Source organism: Amblyomma mixtum, chromosome 2 (assembly GCF_055824585.1).
Source record: "Amblyomma mixtum isolate Tamu chromosome 2, ASM5582458v1, whole genome shotgun sequence".
NCBI lineage: Eukaryota > Metazoa > Arthropoda > Arachnida > Ixodida > Ixodidae > Amblyomma > Amblyomma mixtum.
In genome coordinates, this window is record NC_143013.1 from 245,833,025 (window position 1) to 245,859,334 (window position 26,310).

Here is a 26,310-nt window from a genome sequence, read left to right on the forward strand (position 1 = left end):
GAACTTCTGAGACAAAGTGGAGCGTGGGGAAATATCATAGTAAATCATTATTACACACCGCTATATAATAACAACAGAGAGATCAGAAGGAACAGCAGTGTGTGACGCCGGAAAAGCAGCATATGTATACTGAGAGCTTCAACATCGGCGTCATCAGCACGTTAGCGAACACACGCTCACACGCTCACACGCGTGCGCGTGCGCGTGCACACACACACACACACACACACACACACACACACACACACACACACACACACACACACACACACACACACACACACACACACACACACGCACACACACACACACACGCACACACACACACACACACGCACGCACGCACGCGCGCACACACACACACGCACGCACGCACGCACACACACACACACACACACACACACACGCACGCACACGCACACGCACACGCACACGCACACGCACACGCACACACACACACACACGCACACACACGCACACGCACACACGCGCACACACACACGCACACACACGCACACACACGCACACACGCGCACACACACACACACACACACACACACACACACACACACACACACACACACACACACACACACACACACACACACACATTTAGTAAAAGCAATGGTTCGTGAAAGCTGCACCCTGCCATAAGCGGCACAACAAAGTTGCTCGCCGTCGTGGTAGGCTGGGTAGGAGCCGGAGCTCCAAGACAGGGCCCAGCGATTGTAGACGTGAGTTCGAAAACTGCCCGATATTCCATGATGCAAGCGGGACCTCCCGCGTCAGTGAGCCAAGACTGCTTGTTGCGTCTGCTCTCGAAATGGGGATCGACACACATTCGCCGTAGTGGTGGGCAGTTCGCGGGGCTTGGTCCGCGCGGTGATTGCCTGCCCTGCCGCTATGTCCTGGTAGCCATTGGTAAATAATGTCGTGCCCATGTACTCGCAGATTTCCGCGGCGAAAAGGAGCTTGTAAATATTGGATGCCTGCTTTGGAACCAGTGAAAATAAACCATAGCTTGGGGCTTTTCCGATTGGTACGCTCAACGGCGACACAAAGAGCGGGTAGTGCTCTACAAACTGAGCTGCGGCGACGGTTGTCCATTCTTCTGTTTCGGGAGTATTTATGTGTAGGGAAACCTAATCTTGGGAGTGTTCACCAGCCCCACCCTTGCCCATAGCGGCGGACGTAGTACGTCCTGCCCTACCAGTAGTGCCATGTAGGAACCTGATCAAATGGGGTTGGCGGAAGATATGCCAGAGCCTTCTTATGCTTCGTAAGATACCAAGAGGGCTATGCTTCCTATGGTGTCAAGACTACCCGCCTCCTTACCAATGGCGAAGTTTGAGAAAACGATCATGGTGGCTAATAGAAGCAGGCAGCAGCAGAGCGAGGAACCCAACCCGGCAAACGAGTCGGAGAGGATAGGAAAAGAAAGGTGCGGTGATGATGCCAGTGGGGGTGCAACGGTGAGCGAACGAGAGAATAAGAAACGGGCAGCGAGAAAAGAAAAAGAAAGAGATATCGACAATACTCGCCACACTTCCCTGAGATAGGACAGAAGCGTTTGTCCTTTCCTCCTTCTTTTTAACTGCTTCATTCCTTCTCTCGAGGCGCAGTTTTCTGGTCTGGCGTGCATCTTTCTGCAATGCTACGAGAAGCGCTATACGTCGCACATTAGCCTCATCATCAGTAGGAAGTATTTGGGCTCAACAAAATTGCTGATCCTTTTCCAGTTCACTGATTCTTAAAAATCGTTATGTTAAAGTCGCAATTAGCATAGAAGGTAAATTCAGAGCCATATTCAGGAAAGTGAATCTTCCCGCTGGGCTGAGCACAGCCGAGCACTCTAGAGGGCATGTCAAGGAAAGGGGATGAACCATGAAGGAAGGAAAGAACCAAGGAGAGGTGCTTACGTCACATATTTTGAAGCCGGCTGCTCCCTGCGCCTCCATACTTGGCCGCCATCTCAGCGCGCTTACGCATGCAAGCAGGAACTTTGAACAAGTCAGCAAGTGACGGCGAAAGTTTTTCAAATGAACTATTCATTGAGGAGGGGGATGTATCATATGTGCTTGTGCGCGCATTTATCTTTGCTTCCAAGCACGCACGTGCCGACGTTTCCTTTCATAACTCTTCCTACCCTCTACCCTCACACTACCCTCTCGCCCAACGTGGCTTTATATACGGTGCAATAAACGACTGCTGGCATTCGTTCCCTCGACACGTACTGGCGTACATCACTGTCAGTCACCATGACTGATACAATGACGACAGTGTGCTCTAGCTGTCTTTTCCTTTGCATGAAGTTTTATTGCTTGCCCTCTCAACAGTAGTAATTGTAAAGCGCTTTTGGAAGAACAGTACTTCCATAGCGTTTTATGGCTGGTTTTGCAGGTCACCAAGTGGTTGACCTCTGAGGCTTTTCATTCTTATCGTGGCTTTAATGCTATCATTTTATGTATGGGTTTTATAACACAACGGTGGTGGGCTGTCGATATTGCACCGTACCGTGGGATATTAAGGTTCGAAAACATCTCCCACAGCGTCACCAGAAGTAAATGGCAAGGATGCTCGAAAACAGCATAAGTGCACTTCTTTCTCTGTTTATCGACGGAGTTATAAAGAACTACGTTGAAAACGAGTGCTTACATTGATGTAAGAATGCAGTACTATACTACTAAAAGCAAGAGCAATACAAATGAAATTGTCGTCATAAAAACACATGTTATGTATATATAAAAGCGTACTGTGGAAATGCACATCCACACAAAAAGTAAATGCGATACAAATTGCGAAGGTACGGGGAAATGCAAATGACGAGACAAGAGGCCCGAGAGTAACTGGCCTTCAGTTTGCTACGAGTCGCACCGCAAGGCAGGCTGTGAGTGCCATGAAATGGTTGGCGTGCCTCACTCCAAGGCTTACAGATGAAAAAAAAAAGCTGAAAAGAGATTAACAGTAAGAACAATAAGAACATAAACACTGCAATATAATGTGACGCGCAAATCATAGGGAAGCGATATGCGCCCTTCTCATATCGCTGGCTGTGAAGTTTTGTCCATACAGGTGAGAGCAGAACACAGCCTTCAATTCAAAAAGGGCAAAACAATCTTCGGAAGAGGTCGCTCAATAATGTGGTAGAGCGAGGCAAACTAAGATGAACGCGGCAGAAGGTGGGAATGCAACTGAAAATCTGTGCAATCAAGGCCCGTGGTTCAAGCTGCATGCCTGTGCACTGCAAAACTGATGACTGTGTCGCATCGCACCATAACTTGCCTCGCGTGGCTCACTTGCACTGTGAACCATGTGCGATTGAAATTAGCGTTTATGAGCATGAGGGTAAAAAAAACGCATGTGACAGAAATATATTACTGAAGTTTATTGCAACAATACAATACGCATATGTGAGTCGATGACCCCCATGCAACGCCCTTTATTCTTGATACTACGGCGGGCACATTGCGGCCAGCTTGTTGGGTAGAACAGTGACCCTGCTCTGCTACGGGCATGCGGAGGCCATTTCGCCGAGCAGAGAGCGTGTGTACTGGAGGCGCAGTAGTAATTTTGGTGGACAGCCTTCCTGAAGTGTCTTGAGCCGGTAAGTGTGGAAAAGACCGTCGGCGTCGATGTATGTAACCGCGGCCATCAAGGGACAGAGAATAAGCTTCGTGTGGTCCTGGAAAAAGTTAACCTGTGGAGGAGGAGTATAATGAAAAGTAGAGTTGCTGCTGTAGGCTATAAAAGTTGGTCCATTGCTGAAAAAATTTTGTTGATTTTGATCACTGAAAGTTAGAATAAATAAACAAAATTTCACCACTTCGCCTCTAGTCCTGGGTTGCCTAGTGCGCCCGCTTCAGCTCAACTTTGCGCAGTGCGCTAGACGATTTTGTGCAAACGAATGGCTTCATGTTAACCGATGAGATGTTAGCAAATGGTATCTTGTTAATCAATGACAACATGCTAACTATTAGCATCGTGTTAGTCAACGGCACTAACGCTGGTTTCATACTGACAAATTTCGGGGAAAGTAAAAGAAATAACTTTACGAAAACATCTGTGGAAACATCGTGCGCTGCTCTCGACAAAAGTTGCTATACGCAGAGACAACGGCTGTCTTGATTTCATATATAACTTATTTGGAATGGTCGGCTGGTAGCTTTATGTGGTTTAACTTTCCAAAGCGACTCAGGCTGCGAGTAATGACTTAGTCCATCCGGATGATTTCCGCCACCTGGAGTTCTTTAACGCGCACTGTCATCGCACAGCACACGCGTGCCTGCAGCATTTCGCCTCCATCGAAATAGAAGCGCCGCGACCAAGATTGAACGCACGCCTTTCGGATCAGCAGCCGAACACAACCACCACCTAGCCACTGTAGCGGCTGAGTGTGTGGAATGGGAAGCAGGGCACCACAACTGAGGTCTAGCAAGGGTTCTCTAAAATAAACGTTATAATGCCAGTTTTTGAACAAAAATGCAGTATCTCCTTGTCTATTTAAAAGAATGTTTGCCTGAGAAGCAACTACATATACATGGGGTGGTCCCCATACACATGGGGACGAATCAAACCGCCCCTTATCGGAAATAAATGCGTCGCCGTTTATAGCCCCTTAGATTTCATTGTTCTCTCTCGAGCGTTCAAATACGATATCGGAGTGAATTTTTTTCTCTTGGCTTCTGCTCAGAATTCCGTTCGGGCTTTAAGCCGCCTACCAGCAAAACGTCTTCATGAAAAAGACCGCGATTGTTATCAAGAAAAAAGGCGCGGACTGTTAAGCTCCGTCTTAAGCGTATGGCGCGATGCCGTTAATGCGTGAATGCCCATATACGCGGAATTGGTAATTTTTTACTTCATATTCATAGATGGCTGAGGGTCCTCATGCCACTCCTGGTGCAGTAGTGCAGCGGTTAAGCGATGCCCGGCGTCGTCGCTGTTGTCGTGGCTGTGTTGAAAAAAGCCACCTGCCAAGGCAGAGACTCCGGCAGGTGCCTGTTTCCAACCCAGCCACCGGTGGGGCTTTGTGAGACCGAGGTTGCCGTTCTAATGCAACCCTTCGCGACCAACGGCTAATTTCGCTGCCAACTGCCGTGGTGGTTAGCGTGTGATGACGTCACTAATTTCGCTGCCAACTGCCGTGGTGGTCAGGGTGTGATGACGTCACAACTTCACGTGACCGAGGCAACAGGTGGGCCACCCGCTTCTTTGGCGATTTTTCGCTCACGCCACCGACGACGACGGGCTTTCTGCTGAACAAGACTCTTAAGGCTATTGCGTTAAAACCAGCGGTGGTGTACTTTGGGCAAAGAGAGCGAACGCCTTTATCCCTACCTGTACCGTCCCGTTAGTCAGGTAGAAGGAGATGGCCTGGCGGGTGCGTAGCAATGAACCCAGGTAAGGCAGCCTAACAAGGTTGTCACAGTCACGCGGACTGACGTGTTCGCCAGTCTTTAGCAGACTCTTCATGAAGGTCAAGAAGTACTTCAGCAGTCTGGTTTTTTTTTCTAGTGGCGAAGGGTACTCTTCTAAAGTATGGTAGTACTCAAAGCCGTCCTCGTCCACATACATCATACTCCTGGAAAAAAATATGTGGAAGCGTCACCGATGAGGATACTGCGGAAAAATGCACATTTCCAGCCTCCCGGTGTTCTTAGAAGAAAGGAGATTGAAAATTTTACCCCTGAACGGTAAGGAAAAATGGCCTTCATTAAAAACTCCACACGCCGTGCTTCAGAAAGCCCGATTCCGGAAGCAGCGATTGCCGGTTCATTTGAAATCATTCAACAGGATCTCCAGCCAGTAATATGATGCAGTGGTCAGCTTATTCTTACAACTGCCTCAGTTGTAAATGAACGAGTCAACTGATCTCTTCGTGCCTGCCTGTTGTTCTCTGTTTTGTAGCGTATAACCAGCTAAGGCGCCAGGCATAGGGCTAAGTTCGTTTGTTGCATTTGAAGACCTGAAGGTGTTGAAAGTGAGTCTGAAACATTTGATTCCTTTAGAAAGCGGTATACTCATGGCATATCTACAATCGCATACAATGTGTTCGTTCTAAGAAGAGTAAAATTGCTTTTTTTCGGTGTTTCATGTCCTAAGAAAAGCATTTAAAATGCAGTTTACTGTGATCTTGTGTACGAATTTTTCAGGGGCAGGTTTGTTTTGTTTAATTACCAACATGTGGTTTGCACGGTGTGTGTTCATTGTGAAGGCGGCGCAAAATGATTTAGATGAAACGTTCTTGATGTCTACATCGTTGCCAGTCACCTAAGGTAAGCTCTACTAGGTGGATGTCTTCGCTGTCCCACTTATAACCTGCCTTTTGCTTCTTGCCTAACGTTCTATTAAATTCATGCAGTATTAGTAGGTGATGTTTACTTCCTGGAGATCTATTTTTGCTTGTCCAGCAATACGTCCACTCATTCCTTCCAGCTGATTGTCGCCCGATGCGAGGTTACGGTATCAGATATTGTAGGTGAAGAGACAGCATCACACGCCGATATCAAGTAACCAACATCATTTCCACTAGGTAAAACGAGTTGTACCTTTGCCGAGCGGCCCATTTCTGGGCGTAATTTGAATCTGTTACACAGGAAAAAGCCGCCGCTTTCACGACAAAGCAGTAACTCTTGTCTGACGTTCTCTCGTTTGGCGTCCCTCGCAACGAGGAAAGTCTAGCGCACATTTTCGAAAAAATAAAAGCGCCTACAGAACGTGTATGGCGTGGCTGCACTGAATGGCAGCTGGCCTGCCAAACGGCAAGACACACGCAGTGTGATAGCATCCGATTTCTATGGCAAAGAGATATTTCCTCCATGTCGTTCATGCCGGCGAAGTATCCCTGCTTGGTTGATAGAAAGCTGCGATCACAGGGTAGAACTGGAAGGTCGGGAGTGGTATTTGGCCACTGGTGTACAGTGAGTTTCCCATGGTATGCACCACGCTCGGGACCAACCATAATGTGGTGGTTTGTCTTTGTGCTGCGGCAGTTGTATTATCGGTTCGGCTTTGTTTATTGCGGTTTAACGTCCCAAAGCAACTAAGGCTATGAGGGACGCCGTAGTGAAGGGATCCGGAAATTTCGACCACCTGGGGTTCTTTAACGTGCACTGACATCGCACAGCACACGGGGCTGTAGGATTTCGCCTCCATCAAAATTCGACCTCCGCGGTCGGGATCGAACCTGTGTCTTTCAGGCCAGCAGCTGAGCGCCTTAACCACTGAGCCACCGTGGCAGCTGCTGTATGACTGATAATATCAGGGGTCCAATCAGGGGTTGGTCTGTGTTTGAGGGTTTTAGGGCTTTTAGTACGATCTGCGAGTTAATGTGAATAACACTTCTCTCCATATTTTTCTGTATTTTCTGGAGAGCATCATTCATTGACAGCGTAGCATTCGACTTTAGAAATGATGGGCATTATAATGGGCTACTTTCTCCCACTTTTTTTTAAATGAAAACTTTATTGCGATAACAGGTAATACACACAAAGACTATTTGGACCGATAGCTATAAAAGCTAGTGGCCGTTGCAAAGCAAAAATTACTTGCAGTTTTATGGAGTTTTGTCTTTGGACAGTCTGCATAAAAAAATAGAGTGGACACTTAAGCCACGCCTTAAGAGAATGACGCGATAGCTTAATGGGTTAATGCCCATACATGCAGTATATGGTCATTCTCTGCTTAGCATTCACAGGTCCCTGGGAGTCCTCATACCCCCCCTGGTACCGTATGCCATTGTTAAGCGATGCGCCACTGCCCTGAGATGAGGTGCCAGCACTGATGGACTTGTTCGACCTAGGTTGCTCCCGCCGAACAACCTCTAGCGACAAAGCATTGATTTAACTGCCACCTGCTACGGTGCGCAGTTTGCTCACATATGGTGGGCAGGTTGTTATAACGCTACATGGTCACGTAACCTATGTGGCCCACCTGCTTCTTAGGTTGCTTATTTGGGGATTTCGCGTTGATTTTTTGCTCAGGGTCAACAACACCGACGAGGCTGAAGGTGAAGCCCTATTTTATGTTACACGACCTCCTTAACGTTATCGAGTTAACATGGTGTAATTCTCAGAATTTATCTATAAAGTTCAGTGTTCTTGTGGGCTTTGTTTTCTGCCGAGCAGTGCCAGTGAAATCACATGCCCGATCCAGGTCGTATCTTGGAAGGCAGTGGGTTAAGTTCATGTGCGATACGTTGCAGTTTATCGAGTAAGTACAGTTCGAGGCATGCGTCTTGAAACCGTACTAGCAACGTTGCGACTGATCTTTGTTTATTAGAATATATCTTCGAGGGAAATCAGCGATAATTAGGTAGCATAGAAGTCTCGGCAGTACCGTATTTCAACGATGTACGCACATGCGGGCTTGGTTTAGTCTTGTCTACACGGGGCATTCATTAGTTTCTGCGTAAAAGCTATTTATGGGTGATGTCTTTAATGAGAGACGCCAACCTGAGTTGTACCCGGGGACCAGATATTTTAACTATGAACGTCTGGATGAGCCACACATTATGCGCCGATAATACAAATGCAAAGAGATGCTCACCAGAGATTGGTAAATATGTAACAAGCATGCCCAGTGAAATCCAGACGATTTTCGCTACAGCACTTTTAGGAAATTTAGATGAGCAAGGTTCCGGGCTAGTTGGTAATGCATTTAAAAGGAAGAAACAGCATGAAGAAACACGGACACACGAAGAACCGACACGCACACGAGCGCTGTTTCACCTCTGACTCAAGAAATAAACAGCGCTCGTGTGTGCGTCGTTTCTTCGTGTGTCCGTATTCCTTCGCGCTGTTTCTCCCTTCTAATTGAAATTTAGATTTCGGGCGGCTTCAGATTTAAGGCACTCATGGGGCTCAGGAATGCCGGTTTTGTAGCGAAAATTGTGCCTAAATTCTTGTGCTCAGACTATGGTAGTGTAATTTCGTTTAGGGGCTAAGCGGGATAAGTTTCCAAGTCTCGTCTGAGCCAGAAAAAAACAGTGCAGACTTTTCTGGCAAACACTGAACACACTTCTGTCTCCTGCAACCAGACCAGCTTCTTAACGTCAGACAGTTTGTCTTGAAGAGCTTGACCACAGCCGTTCCATTCGCGAAATAACATTGGAAGGGTCACTTAAGCTTCATCGTTATGGTGCGATGCGATAGCTTTAATGGCTTAATTCTCATATACGCGGAAACTTTCAAATTTTGCTTCACACTCATAGGTGTTTGGGAGTCATATGACTGCTGGCGCAGTGGTGCTGCGGTGCAACTGCACGGGCACAGAGAGAAACTTACATTTCATTGTTGAGCAGGATGAGGCGCGTGTCGTCGTTGAAGAGCGCGCCTATGCTGCCGTCGCACAGTTCGTAGCCGATGCCGTACTTCTCGGTGTAGTCCGCCCATTTGCTCACCCAGAAGACTGGCGCGGAGGCAGGGTCCTCCGCCTCGTCAGGGCGTTCGAAGCAACGCTCGGGCGGCTCTGCTATAAACAGCTGCTGCAGGAGAAGCTGGAGCTCTTTCAGGTGATGTTGTCGGTGCACTCCTCGTTGCATCGGGGTCAATATATCTGCTTGAGATGGCGCTTGAGCTTCTTTAATTCTTGCGGCTGCTCCGTAGGGAAGTCCCACAAGTCGAATAAGTCAAAGAAGTCCAACAAGCCCAACAAAGCAATGCTGACAGCTGCGCGTGTGCCCTTCACCCAAGGTGAAATCATGACCATTTAGGCAGCGCTTTATTGCGGACAGAGAACCCCTGAAACCTTAGTGTAAAAAAGTGCGCAACAACGGAAGGGAATATAGAATCGTGGGCAGTGCGGGGAGGTTAGATGGGTAGGGCGGTGGTAATGACAACAGCACTACTATCAGCTCGCACACTATTAGAGACACCCGGTTGAACAAGCGAAGAAAAACAGATTAGGATGCGATTGGGTTAGCGTTGCCCGAATCCATTTGCGCGACTGAAAACTCGGGTACCTTTTTCAGTGAGAGTAAGAAAACCGACAAGCGTGAGTGCGTAAAGACCGTGCAGCCTCCAGGGAAGAAGACGGTGAGCATGGCAATTTGTTGTCACTGTGGCCAGGTGCTGCCAGCATCGCAGCTTCTGTTTTCTGCAGGTGCCCGTGTAGAATAAGCCCTCGCTCTTTCAACACCCCTACATCCCCCCCCCCTCCTCCTTTCGCTTGTAAATGATGTAATTAATGGTCGAGTTGAGAACATGTACTTCACTTCAGACACGAATGGTCAGGATATATATTCCCGACAGTTTTTAAAGCACCTGTAAAGTTATTTTTACAATTTTGGCACAAAATTAACCTGAGTTCTAGTAATGTAACGTTATAAGTTCCGTGATAACAAAAAGGCGTAATCTGGGCCCTTGCCAGATAGATCGGCGATAGAAAGTTTAGCGTGAAGTCCGCATGCGTGCATACGATGCGTCCTTCGTCTACGTCGGGCAGCAAATTTTCTACTCCCAATCAATATCAAAACGACAGACGTGCCATATGCGGTATCTGGCCAGGGTAGTTTAAGACAGGAAATTGATGGTCATCTCATTTCATACCTAGACAAATCGGCAAGCTTTACCTTCAGTGCGCAAAAGAGGGCTAACAATAAATGTTACGCACGTTGCTCTGACTGCGGGTTTTGCGCCGGCTTTGCCTCCTTTTCGGGTCGCTTCTTCAGAGGAGTCACTTTGGCCTCCAGCTCTGGAAAAGCATAGTCGTGCAACAGAGATTGTGCTTAGGTGAAAGGTCCGACATGCCATACATACGATGATTTGCGGTTTATCTACGTCCCTATTTAATACTAGGCAATAATAAAAAGTGCCTGAAAAACTTTTGCCTTTGATGCGCACATCGTTCTTGGTCTATGACAATCACAAAATGAACAAGGGAGGGGAAAACCTCAGGTTGCTTGAGCCAACGTTTCGACAAGGGGACTTGTCTTCGTCTGGACAGGACAAGACGTCTTGTCTTGCCCAGACGAAGACAAGTGCCGTTGTCGAAACGTTGGCTCAAGCACCCTGAGGTTTTCCCCTCCCTTGTTCATTTTGTGATCGCCAAGGACCATCTACCACACCCTCTCTCTACCTTGGTCTATGAGAGCTTCTTTTGGCATGAGTTAAAATATTTGCTTCAGGAACGCCGCGAGAACGTTCAAGGGAACCAGGAAGGGAAATTTTTGAAAAATATGCAGGGAAAAATGGATGCTTAAAATACACCACCAAATTTGAAGGTAACCTTGGTAAAACCACTTCAAGTCTGCATTAAGGTCGTGTGCCCTTACCAAGACGATCGCCAAGTGGGACAGGCACACCAATTACATGCACTAGGCCCACGAAGTAGATGCATTCATTGCTTTAGAAAGTCATAAAACTGTATTCTTAGTTTTCGCTGGGCAGTGAAACTATGACCTTTCATGTATTACGTGTTCTCGTGCTTGCGGTCATTATAACCTTTGAGATGTGGGCGCCTTAACAACAGATTGCGACCCGGCATGATAGAGGACACACTTGCGACCTTGGTTGTGAACGTCTAGGGCTCAGCGACCATCATTTTGTCGAGGCGCACGAGTACGTTGCGTTTATCTGCATATACTGTATTGTGTCGGACGATGGAGGAAGCTTCTTTTGTCGTTTGCGGTATAGACGGTACTGTTCGTCAACTCACCACGTTGTGCGTTTCTTTCCGAGAGAGGCCGACGTCCGTCAGTGGTCACGGTGGCATTAAGAGTGTCAAAGCGCGGAGGTGTGACCAGACAGGATGTAGGCAGGTGCGATGGTAGAGGCCCTATAAACAGAAGGAACAGGAAAATGAATATCTTCGCCGTGCTGTGTAGCGAGATAAATTCCGCGTACCAGCGGTTTTGGTGCAAAGCAACAATGCCTAGACAAACAAAGAAGCAAGTAATCTATCCCCTGCCTGGAAAAAGTCGGGAGCACTGATAGCTGTAGCGATTGGGCACCTCCGCTATTAATACAGCAGCACCGTCGCTCGTGCGTTCTTCCACAAGGCTTCCACAACCGCCTTTTTCTCCAGCTCGGCTACCCAATGCTGATGTTTTATGAGTGTCGTGTTCATTAACCTGCTCGAATACCGTATAGCCAACATGATGGCCCATAAAAAATTCTTTTACTCTAGCTGGCTAGTTCATTTTCAGTTAGCTGTACTCGACACAAAATTTGCCGATCATCGCTGCTTTCCCTTTCCGAGCCAGTCTAGGTCATGACATTATGTATACCAGCTCGATTTTGAATAAAAGTGTACACGAAATCTAATCTCGAACACATGGATTCACATCTGAAAAGGATTCTTGCTAGTAGTTGATGTAAGTAAGGAATAAAATTCGTGAACGTTCGATCGAAGACGTCCTAACCTGGGCACGGCCACTGCTGAAAAGGTTTCCATTCCAACCGCATAGCCGTATATGTTACCACGTTTCATAAACGTTCCAGCTTCACTGTATATAATCAATCCACATTCTCTCTTCTATGTTAGCTATTCTGTTACACAGCGTATAATACGTTTCATAGTGCGATTTTTTTTTATCTTATGCTGTTACTCACACTCTTTCTTGCCGTGTCATCGCCTTCCTTTTGGCTGTGATCGTTCCCTACATCATCCTTTGTACACAGGGTTAGCGAATTGATGTGTGGTTACAGCAAGAACACTTCAGCATAAAAGGTGGCTGCAATGATTGAGGAATAAAGAAAAGAAATATACCTCCGGTAATGAAAACATCTTCCAGGATGGCGTTGATGCTTGGCCTCTTTCCTGGTTCCCTCTGAAGCATCCTGAGGATGAGGTCACGTGCTGGGGCGCTCACCGTGTAAGGGATGTGGTACCTGTTCTGTCTGATGAGGGCGTACGTTTCAGCGACGGTTGGAGCCTCGAACGGAGTGTGGCCCACAAGCATTGCGTACCTGCAGAGAACAGCTGCACTGCAGTCACTCACGCCACTCTGCTTCTTTAGCTGTACAACAGCCACGCATTTCGCGTCCGCCTTAGGCTAGAAAACCAGCAAATGTAAGAACTGAAAGCAAGCATCGCTCGCATAAACTGCTGTATATCAAAGAGAATAACAGTTTCTGAAGCATAAACAGGCCAGTGTATTAATTTTAGAGCAGAGGTCTTCATATGCAGGCCCCATCGCTTCGGTGTCTCTGAATGTCCCCTCCTTTATTCAAACTTTCTCTTTATGAGTGTGTGCAAGACTTGGCACTGCCCTCGGTCTCAATATGTTTCATTTATACTAAAGTTTTTGTTTCAAAGAAGTTTTGCAATTCTTTAGGAAAGAGCTTAAGATGTGGAATAGTATAAAAGCAACTCTTTCGTTCTCTCTCAACGGACTGTTGACCTGGCTTTTGGGCAGCTTTTTCAGCAGGCTTCAAGCATCATGCAAAATTATGTAGATAAAATGTTATTATTAATAACTATCATTAATTATTAATTATCCGTGATCGGCGCCTGCGGAAACCAAAGAGCTCACGTGATCTAGGCGGCCCAACTACGTGCAAACAGACATAAAACTTATTAAAAGCTTTCTCTTCGAAAACCCCATCTAGCTGCTTCTGCAGTTACATGTGCCTTGCATAACTGCTCAATTAATTGCAGTGCATTCTTGATAAAAACTGCATCTTGTTTGAAATTTTTAGGAAACCTTTTAAGAGAGCTGCACAGTATTTCGGAAAGAGTGATGAGGCCCATAGACGTAAAAGACTCACAAGATGCATCCGATCGACCATACGTCGACCTCAAAGCTGTGTCCCCTTTTTGACAGGACCTCCGGTGCGATATAGTTCGGAGTTCCACAAAAGGTCTTTTTGCGCTCGTGCCCGAGGCCGACGCGGGTGGCGAGACCAAAGTCTGCCACCTTGAGCTCCATCTCTTCGTTAAGTAGCAGATTGCCCAGCTTCAGGTCTCTGTGGATCACACGCTGCTCCTTCAGGTATCGGCAGGCCAGTAGAAGCTGGCGCATGAAGTATCGGGCCTCGCCTTCCGTCAGTGTTATCCGCCGCCGTTGCATTTCCATGAGCGACTGGAAAATAAAGCAGAAAAATGGCTTGCAGCTAGCTCCGCAATCCCATTCAACCCGGCGATCTTGACGAGTGTTGAAATTTGGCTCTGAATGAATGCTCATAGCGAGATCCAACAAACGAACAAGATAACTTTAAGTAAGCCAACGCTACAACCATGCGTGGAGTCGTCGCCTTCCATAACCCTCAGGCGGCCGTTCTCGAGCCCAATTACACGTGGGCAGAACATCTGCGGTCCTCAAGCTTCTATATTCATGCACCCATGCCTACCTACTCGTCACGGATCCCCGCCGATCGCGTACTGAGGATGGCACCAATAACTACATGAAAGACTTGAGGGGATTTTTAAGATCTGGGTTAAGGGTATGATGTGATAGCGTTATTTGGTTAATGTCCATAAATTCGCAATTGGTGGACTCCTGCCTTACATTCATACATGTAGCTGGGAGTGCTCATGCCATTCCTGGAGCAGTGCGGCTGCGCTTAAGCGATGCTCCACGGCATCGACCACTGCACCGGCAGGTGGCTGCTTGAAACTAAGCCAGCGGTGGTGATTTTGAAACAAGTGGCGCACAAACTCTCGCGACAAGTTATTAACTGCCGCCAGCTACGGGGGGCCGGTTGTAATTACGTCACAAGGAAACGGGATCTAGGTGGGCCGCTACGCTGCTTCATTGGGAATTTTTGGTCACGCCGCTGTCGCCGAAGACAGAGCCGAGTTTTCTGGTGAATGGGAATCTGAACGTTATCACTTTATGATGCAGTGCACGCATGGCATGATTTGAGTAGCAAGTGCGTATGTTAGGAAAAATATTATTATTGTTTCCAAAAAGCGAACAAAAGATTAGAGAGGACACTTAAGCTCCGCCTTGAGGGAATGACGCGATAGCCTAATGGATTGATGCCCATATATGCAGGATTGTTCATTACATACTTAACATTCATTGATCCTTACAAGCTCTCATATCACTCTAGGCGATGGCCTGTCCTGCGATGGCAGGCGCTGCCAACTGTGGAGCTTGTGGCACGAAGGTTGCTCTTGCCGAGCGACATCTAGCGAAGAACCAATATAACTGCCGCCTGCCACGATGCGCACTTTGCACACACTGCGATGGGAAGGTTGTGATGATGCCAGAGGGGACACGCCCTAGGCGGCCCGCCTGCCTCCTCGGTTACTTCTCTAGGGATTTTGCGTGGATTTGTAGCTCACAGTCAAAGACACCGACAGCGACGCTGGTTTTTATGCAACAGCAGCTCCTCTGCGCTATCGCGTTAAAAGCTCCGCTTAAATTCTTCACTCCTCTACATTTATGCGTTGTAGTGAATGTATGTCTGCGTATCTCTGATAAAATGACGCCTCCAATGTAGTCTTTATTTGAAGGCCAAAAGGTTGCAACGGTGGAAGGAGGATTAGAAGGATCTCACTTATGCTTGCGCGCCAATGTTTAAAGTGCTAGTTTTTTGGCGATATTTACATCTAAGAATCTAACAACTTGTCATAAGGCTACTATTGCTTTCTCTTCTAAAATTGGGTTAAAAATAATGTGTTGTAAAAACTGTCTAATAATTTTGTTCAGTTTCCCGAGCTTTGGGCTCGAAACAGGTGTTGTTTACTTTGACAGCTTCATCGCATAGTTCGGAGGGGGATCTACCGTGTTTCCCAAGTATAAAGGCTTGTGTAAGATATGTACGTCCAACTCGAAAGGAACACAAGACGCTTCAATAGAGCGATTTTGGCGCTGACGCAACTTAACGCAAAGGATCGGCTTTGCTAGGCGCAGTTTGTAATTGAGTTCATTATCCCAAGTTGACTTTCGGGCCAGCGTCTTTCGGGCGAGGAACGTGTAGTGAGTCAGTGCATATTATAAAGTACTTACACTACGGATTCAGTGATGGAAGACCAAAACAAGGAAAGTTTGCACAGTGGTGAACCACCAGCGAGGAAGAAACGAAGATGCTCAAGGGAAATTCTTACCCTCCGGTTACACAGCTCCAGGATGATATAAACGTTCTTTTCGTCATCGAAGCAGCTTTGGAAGGCGACGATATGCTCGTGGTTTAGCGTCTTGTGGATTTGGATCTCTTGGGTAACCTATGCACATCAAACACAGCGTGTGAGGGATTATGGGATATCGTTGCACAGAGAACAAAAAGGTAGGTTGAAGCAGGCAAGCGTCATGGACAGTTTGACGAAGGCAGGAAGCTGGCTATCCTACGTCGAAAGAAGGATAGCGAATGCTTATCGAGAAGACATCGCTGACAAGAGCAGCGTGCTTAAATGCATTAAGAAATTTAAACAAGGAATGCCATCGTTTAGGGCAAACGATACAATGGGAGAACATCAACTGTGACCACTGACACGAATCGTGAGCGAGTAGACGGACTGATATTGGCACAAAAGTTTCGCATGGGTTAGAGACTGCGTTTAATAGTACCATTGCATGTAGAAACAGTTGCTCTAGGAGAATGTTAAATTTGAACGGCGATTGTCAGTTAATAAAAAGTTATACTAACTTTTGCATTACTTTCAGTACAACCCTTATATTTTAGCATATCAGTCCATCAACAAACGCCGACGCCGAAAATTATCCTTACCTTCGCCTTATAGAGAGGCTTCAAGAGAAGCTCTTTGGAAACAATCTTGCCGGCGAAGGCCTTATTGGTTTTCTTGTCCAGAAATTCATAACACTTGGCAAAGCCTCCCTAGAGAGCAAAGAAAAAAATTGTCTGATGAAACCCGCAAGGGACGAGGACGTAGAAAGAACAGGACAGAAAAGGGATATACACCTCGACAGACACACCGAAAAAAAAACAAAGAATATTCGTTTGCGGGCACACTGTGTGAGATCTTAGAATGCAACGGAATATAAAATGATACGTTTGAAAGCGATGCCAATGCAACAATCTTTTGTGAGCACAACACTCGGCCGCCGTTCTCATCGCGCTTAAAAAAGTTTGGTTTGATTGTGCAGTTTAACGCCCCAGAACGACTCAGGCTGTAAGGGACGCTGTACTGGAGTGCTCCGGAAATAATTTCGACCCCCAGTGGTTCTTCAATGTGCACTGACATCGCACAATGCCCAGACCTCTAACATTCCACCTCCACCGAGATACGACAGGCGAGGCCTGGATGGAACCCGCGTTTTTCGGGTCAGTAACCGATCAGCATAACCACTGAGCCACCATGGCGGCGCATATGAAAACTGTAAAGCATAGGGAGTGAATCTCGTTCACGCTCCCGGACGAATTCATTCAGCGCCTCTCTGCTTGCACACTCGTGAGCATGGCAAAACTTAGAAAGAGAGAGTAACACACCACCTTTGTAAACGAAAACAGGGTGACTAGTATGCTACTCGTTCTGGGCTTGGCTCATGTTTTCCCAGCTCAGTTGAGCAGTTGGCTTCCCATGATCCTTCCCGTTCTTGGCTTAAAGGGGATATGAAAAGGGGCTGTAATAAAGGTGCGGCATGCCTGGGATGTTAAAGCACGCTGCTTCACGAATATTGCCCAAGAAGAATTTTTTAAAGGAGCTTTGTAGGAGCTGGGCTATCTGAAGTCAAAATCTGAATTTCAGCGTCTTCGCGCCTTTCCATCTCCTCGTCACTTTTTGCATGCTGGAAGGTCGGCAGAGCGCAGCTTCTTGACCCTCCGGAGCAACGCTACTTAATGGCCTCGGGCGGGTAGCTGCCTGACTTCTGAAAGAACTTAACCAATAGCCACCTCTGAACATGTATACGCAGGTGCCAGCGACGTTAGAGGGTGCGAGCATGAAAAAGTCGCCGGGAATGGTACACCAACTTTAGCGCGTGATTTAGTGATTTAGTGCGCGATTTAGTGCGTGATTGTGGGTCCTCTTCTGCGTGTAGAAATGTGTTATTTGGCTCATGTTTTCATGACAGCACGAAGTAGTGATTCAGTTGATGTGCTGTCCTAAGAAGGTGTTTCAGAGCCCCTTTAATGCCCGACAGACATCGGGCCCTCCTCAACTGTGGGGTGAAGCCCAAAGCCTCATTACCTGCAGTTGCTAGTGGGAAGGGACCCGAGAAGATACAGGCAGAGGCTGTACGCCACAGTTATCTTCACCATCAAGGTGAGTGAACTCGTTGAATATCATTTTTGCTGAGTCCTGAGCAGCTGATTTCGAAGAAGCTGGCATAGAAAATTTGCTTTAAAAGATATTGTTTCCCGGCCCCCAGACTGATACTGCGGATTAGCAGTTGAAGGGAAATTCGCTGAGTCATCGAATCAACGAGCAAAGCCTGTCCGTTGCAGCTGGAAGGTGTGGTCTGCACGCCGCAGAAGCATTTCCCGAACGCTCTTACTCTTCTCACCCACTACGCGCCGAGGAAACGATGCGACGGGCACCAGAAAGTACCGCGGCGTTCAATCGTAAGGGAGCGCTGTAGCATGCGGCAACGAAAAAAAATTTGTTTGCGGTCCGCTCAAGGCTGCGGCCAAGACGGGGACGACGTGACAACCCAAGAAGCACAGGTAATCGGCCCAATATTGGAAATATATCGGCAAAGGCCAATATTGGGCCAATTATCTTTGCTGCTTGGGAAAGGTTTCCCACAGAGGGGCCCACCTAAGTTTTTGCCACCGCCACCACTTTGAGAACGAACCGCTACCGTTGCATCGGCTGTCAGCATAGCACAGAGAAAAAAAAATTGCCGACGTGCTACAGGCGACAAGAGAGCTGGCAATCCTCACGGTTGACACCAATAGCGAACCAGCCAAGATGTCTATCACGCAGTAATGGGCGGTAGAACTAGAGTGCAAAGTCACAGAGCACACAGGTTTACGACCAACACTCAAGCAAGGGAAAACAAGCAAGCAATGTTCGGTTCGGTTTTGTTTGGTTTGGTTTTGTGGAATTAAACGTCTAAAAGCGATCAGCTACAAGGAATGCTGTAGTGAGAGGCTCCGGAAATCTCGACCAGCCGGGGTTCTTTAACGTTCACTGATATTGTACACTACACGGGCCTCTGCAATTTCCCCTCAATTCAAATGCGGCTACTGCGGCTGGGATCGAACCCGCGTCTTTCTGGTCAAGAGACGAGCAGCATAACCACTGAGCTACCGCGGCGGTGCGAACAAGCAACGCGACGGCACGAAACCAAGCTACACACACCGGCGCGGTGGGCCGCAAGACAATGTTCACTTGCGTCCTCCTCGGTGCCACTTCGGAAGTTAAAGATAGTAGTCCGTAGTAACGAACCATTCGATGGAATTGGTCAGAGTGCTTACCTTCCCTAGGAATCTCCCGCGGGCGTATTCCTTCTTCTTTCTCGTATCGATGATGACCTCCGGGATGTCCTTGCTGGCAGTGGACGACGACGTTGTCGGTATGGCGGATGCCATCGTGTGCAAGTGAACCACCAGCGTTCTCAGGCTCTCAGGCCAAGCGGAGGGGCTCAAAATTGCCACAAGCTGTCACCGCCAACGGTTTTACAATGTTGGCTTAGGGCTGGATGCGCGTTCGAAGCGCGTGACACGGGTCAACGAGAAGGCGAGCGGCTCGCAGTCGGCGCGAGAACGTGTGCAGCGTCACCGCTTTTTCTGGGTCCAGCTAGAAGAAGAAGAAGAATTTCACCGATGTAGGAGGCCCCCTACTCCCCGCCCTTGGCGCGCAGGCTCAAAGAGGGGGTTGCGGGGCCTCCGCGACTAAAGGCAGGCGAAGTTGCAGTGTTTCTTCGCGGCTTCGGTCGTCAGGCGGATGAATTGTTGCTGTTCGGCGGGGGACTCTCTTCGCAGCAAGGCCTCCCAGGCATCTCTTTTTTTAATGTTCTTCCTGACGCCTGGGGAGACAGGACATTGCCAGATTTATGGTGAAGAGTGCCTCTTTCTCCACAGATTTTACACTTATCATCAGGTCTATCGTCTATTCACGTGAGGAACAACCAGACTAGATTTGGGAAATTTCCAGCCTGCAGGCGTCGCCAAGCGACAGCCTCTCTGTTGTTTAAAGTTCGGTCCGATGGTGGCAGAGACCTTCTTCCAACTCTATAGTGCTCGACGATTTCAGGGTAGGTTTGCGCGCTCTCATCCAGTCTCCGACAGTCGGGCGGCTCTACGGTTACCCGGAAGTAGAGAGCTCGGGCTAACTCATGTGCCGCGTCATTTTCTGGAACTGATTCGTGTGTGGGGGCCCAGATGGTTCAATTCAGAACTCTCTAAAACTGGGTCTAGCTAGAGCTGATTTGTGACGTGTATCACGCGGATTTGCCGCGGGGTTCGCTTCAACTTCCTCAAAACATTTGAGAAATCTGGCTGCTTTTGAAGCGGCTTTCGCTGCTGGAGAAGCGTACTGACCAATAAATTCGACAAACGTACCGCTGTTCTTGGACGCAAAAAACAATAACCTGCTTAAGAATTATATATTTATTAATACTGCAGAGTCGCTATTACTCCAAGCAGGGGTGAACACAAAATATCGCAATGAAATACCATAAAAAATAAATACACTTGCATACACAGACACATAATACGATCATGTGCAGTTGTGGAAAATGCCTGCGATTATGGTTCTATTACAGGTACGCCACATTAAAAGGTAATGGACCGCTGAAACGTGTTTGTGATCATGCTATAGGGTGCTAGAAAAGAATATGATTGTTTATTGGAACCATGCTAAGTTTACACTCTACCTCACCACAGCTATGATGATGATGATGATAACAACTTTTATTTCCACCGATGTAGGAGGCCCCCTACTCCCCGTCCCTGGCACGCAGGCCTAGGGGACGGGGGACGGGACCTCCGCGACTAAAGACTGGCGAAGATACATTGTCTCTTCGCGGCTTCAGCCGCCAGGCGGACAGCTCGTTTCTGGTCGGCGGGGACCTCGCTTCGCAGAAGGGCCTCCCAGGCTTCTCTACTCTTAATATTGTCCTCAGCACCCGGGGATCCAGGGCATTGCCAAATTATATGATCGAGGGTCCCTCTCGCTCCGCAGGTCTTACATTTGTCACCTTTTTTATCGTCTAACGTGGTTTGAAATAACCAGACAGGGTTAACGAAATTTCCGGCCTGTAATCGTCGCCAGGCGATGGCCTCTGTATTGGTTAAGTTTGGATCTGGTGGTGGCATTAGACGCCTGCCTAACCTGTAGTGCACGGCGATTTCCGCGTACGTTTGCAAACGTTCGTCCATCCCCTGGGGGTCGGGCGGCTCTACAGTTACCCGGAAGTAGAGATCTCGGGCTAACATGTGGGCCGCCTCGTTACCGGGGACGGATGTGTGTGCTGGGACCCAAATTAAGGTGATCTTGTGATCAATTTTGGCTGCGGACAGAATTCGAGCCGTTTCTGGCGAGACCCTGCCCTTTCCGATGTTGCAGATTGCTGTTTTGCTGTCACTAAGAATCAAACTAGCCTTGGTTCCGGCGCAAGCAAGCGCTATTGCGACCTCCTCGGCCGTATCTATGTTTCTACTCCTAATGGAGGCGGCAGCGACTGGTGCACCTCGGCCGTCGACTACTGAAGCGACCGCCGCCCCCGACCTGCCACTCGCTGCGTCCACGTAGGCAACCTCATTTGCCCTGATATTTCCGGCCCTTTTAACCAGCGCCTCCGCCCTCTTCTCCCGTCTTTCCCGGTGATGTTCTGGGTGCATGTTGCGGGGGAGGGGGGGAACGATGATATTCTCGCGACATTGTGGCGGTAGGGCGACCTTGTCGCATATGCCCCTATCTACTTTTCGGCCGACCCACTCTAAGATGGTCCGGCCCGTATTTGTTGTACTCAGTCTTTCGAGCTGGGCGATTCGCACCGCCTCGGCGAGTTCAATCCAAGTATTATGCACCCCCATTTCCAACAGCCGGTCTGTAGAGGTGGAGATAGGTAGGCCCAGCGCCCTCTTGACGCAACGCCGAATAATTGCGTCGATCTTCTCTCTCTCGTTTACCCTAATATCGAGGAATGGCGTGGCATAGCATATTCGGCTAATAATATAGGCCTGCGTCAGTTTCAAGAGGCTGCTTTCTTTGAGGCCCCTGCCCTTCAGCGCGACCCTCCTGAAGATCCCTGTTACTTGCGCAGCGTAGTTGCTGAGCTTCTTGATCGTTCCTTCATTGTAACCGTCCTCTTGGATAAAAAGTCCGAGGATCCTGATGTGATTAACTTTCGGTACAGCTTTGCCCTCTACCTTAATTTCAAAATTCCAGTCGCGCTTGCACCGGAGCGTTTTCGGATTGTAAACAAAAAGTTCTGATTTCTGCGGCGAACACACAAGGCCCCTTTCGGCCGCGTAGGACACTACAGTGTCTGCCGCTGCCTGCAGCCGCTCTTCTATGCTACCGTCACTACCACTGTTCAACCAGATATTGATGTCATCTGCGTACAAGCTAAATTTTATGCCGTCTATGTTCCTGAGTGCGGCGGGAAGGCCCCTCATTGCCACGTTAAAAAGGAAGGGGGAGAGCACCGATCCCTGTGGCGTTCCCTTACTTCCCAGGTAAACCTTGGGGAATTCTAAGTCCTGAAATTTTAGTTTTATCGTCCTGTGCGACAGGAAATCCTTGATGTAATTATACGTCCTTTCGCCGACACCTATGTCCTGAAGCCCCGCAAGGACGGCCGCATGCTTAACATTGTCGAAGGCTTTGGTTAGATCTAAACCTAAAATCACCTTCGCGTCTTTGGATCTCGAATTTATAATGTCATGTTGCAAGCGAAGCATCACGTCCTGCGTACACAAGCCCGGCCGGAACCCGACCATCTCGTGCGGCCACAGGTCGTTCTGCTCCATGAAGCGTGTCAGTCTAGCCTGGATGACGCGTTCCATAAGCTTTCCTACGCACGAGGTTAGGGAAATTGGTCTGAGATTTTCTAATCCGGGCGGTTTACCCGGCTTAGGGATTAGCACCACGTTTGCAGTTTTCCATTGCTGAGGGAGACGGCCGCTACTCCATACCTTCTGCATGTATTTCGTGAGCGCCGTTATGGACATGTCGTCCAGATTCCTTAATAACTTGTTCGTAACCCCGTCTGGGCCGGGGGCCGATCGCGTCTTTAAAGTCAAAATTTCGGCCCTAACCTCCGCCTCTGTTATGGGCGCATCGAGAGTCTCGTTAGGAGGGCCCTTGTACTGCGGGAGGGGGAGGGATTCTGTGTCGCCGATGTAGGTGTTTACTAATTTTGCCACGAGCTCCGCGTCCGTCCCCTCGAACGCGTGCCTGGCCTTCGCCAATCTAGTGCCCGATTGTGTTTTTGAGCTATCAGGGTCAAGGAGATGTCGCAGCAGACCCCACGTCTTGGAAAGGCTCATATTGCCTTCCATTTCATCACATCTACTACACCAGTTTTGCTCAGAAAGTTTAATTGCGTATTCCTCAATTTCCTTATTATGCCTGGCTATTCTTCGCCTCAAATTTCTGTTCCATCTCTGTGTGCGGAGACGCTTTTCCATGCCTCGTTTAGCTTCCCACATGTGCAAGAGTTTGCTGTCGGCGGTTGTCGGTGCGTCTTCCTCCTGTAGGGTCGTGGTAGCGGCCTTAACTTGGCGCATGAGGACTTCCACCCATTCGTCGATATCCTGGATGTTCTGCTCTACGTCGGAGCTTTCTCTGAGTTGTCTGAATTTATCCCATTGAGTTACACTGGGTTTTCTGCTGTTTCTTACTTTGGCTCCCCGTTTAAGGGTTACTGCGAGGACGTAGTGATCGCTCCCAAAGTTGATGTCGGTGTTTCTCCAGGTAATCTCTGCAACGTTTCTGGTGAAGGTTAGATCTGGGGTAGTGTCGACGCTCACGCTGTTTCCCACCCTGGTCGGACAGCCCGGGTCCGTCTGCAGTGTGAGGCCCAATTCGTGAAAGTCTTCCCACAGCTGCCTTCCCTTCGGGTCGTGCCTATTGTATCCCCACTCTTGATGGGCCGCGTTAAAGTCCCCTACAATTATCAGCGGGTTTGTTCCTGCCGCCTTGATGGCTTTGCGAAAGAGGGCCCTGAACCTAACTTTACGCTGCTTGGGGGTGCTGTAAATGTTTAAGAGGAAAATACTGGGCTCCACCTTCCGACCCGTGAGAATTTCAACGAGAACCGCCTCAATGTCACGAGAACTGATTTCGTGTGCGATTGCCGCTACGTTCCTTTTGACGAATGTAGTAACTCGAGATTTTTCCCCGCGGTCGCTAGCAAACGCTTGATATCCGGTAAGTTTAACCGCGCCCTTGCCCGTTTCTTGCAGCGCTATGGCTAAAGGTTTCTCATTTTCCTGCTCGAGGTACTGTTGCACGAGCGCTCGCTTACGCGGGAACCCTCGGCAGTTCCACTGCCACACAGTCGAATCATTCTTTGATAGAGTTCTGGCCATATTCGGATTGGTGAAGTACTGGCTGCGTCCCCGTGAGAGCGCCAGAGGCTGCGTTCCCGGCAGCAACTGTAAGTTGTTCCTGAATCTTATTTAGGAGACCCATAATTTCGATCATGCCAGTCTCGATCCTCTCGAATCTCGCCTGGTACTTCGCGTCTAACCTTTGTTCTAATGCGACAATCGGATCTGTCTCCCCACCCCTCCGTTTCTGCGGGGGAGGTATAATCGGCTCAGTGACCATCTTTTCCTCCTCCGTCGCCGGCGGCGCGTTTGGTGTGAGTACGTTTGACGCCGGAGGTGGGGGAGCGGATTTAGCGACTTGTCCTGAAGGGAACGCTTGCTGAGACGGGAGGGACCCCGCGCATGTTTGTGGTTGAGGTCGGTGAAGGTCCTGAGTGAGTTTTTTAATGATTTTCTTAAGTTCACCGACTTCCTTTTTCAAATTTTCTATTTCTCTATCTTTCTCATCTTTCGCCTGGGAGGCCGCGCTGCTGAAACTTACGATTTTACGGTCCCCGCTCGGGCTTCTCTTCCGGGAGGTCCACGGGTTCCTCGCGTCCCTGGAGCTGGAACTGGCCCTGGCTCCGGACCTGGATCCGGATCGTCCTCTGCCACGGGAGCTCGAACTGGAACTGGCCCTGGCTCCGGACCTGGATGCGGATCGCCTTCTGCCACGGGAGCTCGAATGGCCTCTAGGAGGTGGCGTAGGCCCTCTGGATCCGGAGCGCCCTCTGCTGTTGGAGCGCGAGCTGCCCCGACGATGGTGCTTTCCGGGGTGCCTGCCCATGGTCTCTTGCAGGCTCGGGAAATCTTCGGCACGGAAACCCTCGTAGTTGTTGCCGCGCTTGTCTCTGGGGCGATCTTGGAGGGTGGAATTCCCCTCCAATGTTTGCTGGGTCCCGGGTTTTGGCGAACTGCCGACGCTTTTCTCCCACCGCCTCTTCTTCACCTCGTAGGGCGTGCGGAAGAGCTCCTTGCATTTCTTATCGCCGAGCAGGTGTCCTTTGCCGCACAGCTGACACTTGGTCTCGCATTGATGGTTTTCGGACGGGTTTTCTGCCCCACAACCGCGGCACTTTACGTTTTTAGGGTCCGGGCAGACGTCGGCTCGGTGGCCCATTCTTCCGCATGCGTAGCACACTTCGTATTTTTTCCGGTAGAGCGCGCACCGTTGAGCCAATGGCGTGATGCGCACCCACCTCGGGACTTTGCTATCTTCAAACAGTATCAGGACTGTCTTCGATTCCTTGCCTAATCTTCGAACCCCCAGCACCGGGGAATTGCCGTGCGTCTTGAGACGGTGCAATATGTCCGCCTCCGAGAAGTAGAGGGGAACGTCGTGGATTACGCCCTTTCCGCAGTCGTCCGGCATGGCGACGTAGGTGGTCATATCTATTCGCTCCCCTTCGAAAGTGAGGTGCTTCAGCTCTACGTATTTTCTTTTTCGCCCGGCGTCTCTCGTCGCCACGAGAATGGACTGTTGACGTGTATTTATGGAGACGATGTCCTCTCCCGCTGCGTCTTGGTCGACTCCGGCAGCCTGGATTATAGCGTTCGCCAAGTGCGCGCTCCCGTGTTTCGTCAGCCGCATGACGCCGCCGCTGGGTCTCATGATTATCTTTTCGGCGTCGCTGGGGAGCCTGATGTTTTGCCTTTCCACCGACTTCGCCGCCATTTTCCTTCTCGCGAGCTTCTCGGCAGCCCGCTGCCGCTCCACGATGCGCGTCTCTTGGTTGGGGCTAAGGTTAGGATTAGCCTCCTTCTGAGCCGCTTTGCCTTTTTTCTTGCTAGTGTACCACTGCCCGGGCACATTCAGCTCGCTCGGATCAATGTCCGTCCCTTCGACGGTCTCCATCATCATGCCTCAGCCGTTGGGCGGGACTGGGCCGCCGTCGGTGGCTGCACCTCACTAGGCCTAGCGTTCGGCTCGGACGCTCTCCGCGGAAAAGTCCCAGAAATGACAGACAAAACAAAAAAGGCT

At 49.1% G+C, this 26,310-nt stretch overlaps 1 protein-coding gene across 1 annotated transcript; it reads right to left on the minus strand.

Moving 5' to 3' along the window:
• Window positions 1–3,505: 3,505 nt before the first annotated feature.
• Window positions 3,506–19,382, minus strand: LOC149363323 (serine/threonine-protein kinase PLK1-like). The gene is made up of 10 exons (XM_089568454.1): window positions 19,266–19,382; window positions 16,614–16,721; window positions 15,994–16,110; window positions 13,707–14,020; window positions 12,706–12,905; window positions 11,653–11,772; window positions 10,609–10,689; window positions 9,282–9,591; window positions 5,335–5,578; window positions 3,506–3,697 (listed from the first exon to the last, which is right to left on the minus strand). Exons 1-10 carry the CDS (start codon window positions 19,377–19,379, stop codon window positions 3,506–3,508), a joined length of 1,800 nt encoding a protein of 599 aa, XP_089424580.1. The 5' UTR covers window positions 19,380–19,382.
• Between the last annotated feature and the right edge of the window lie 6,928 nt (window positions 19,383–26,310).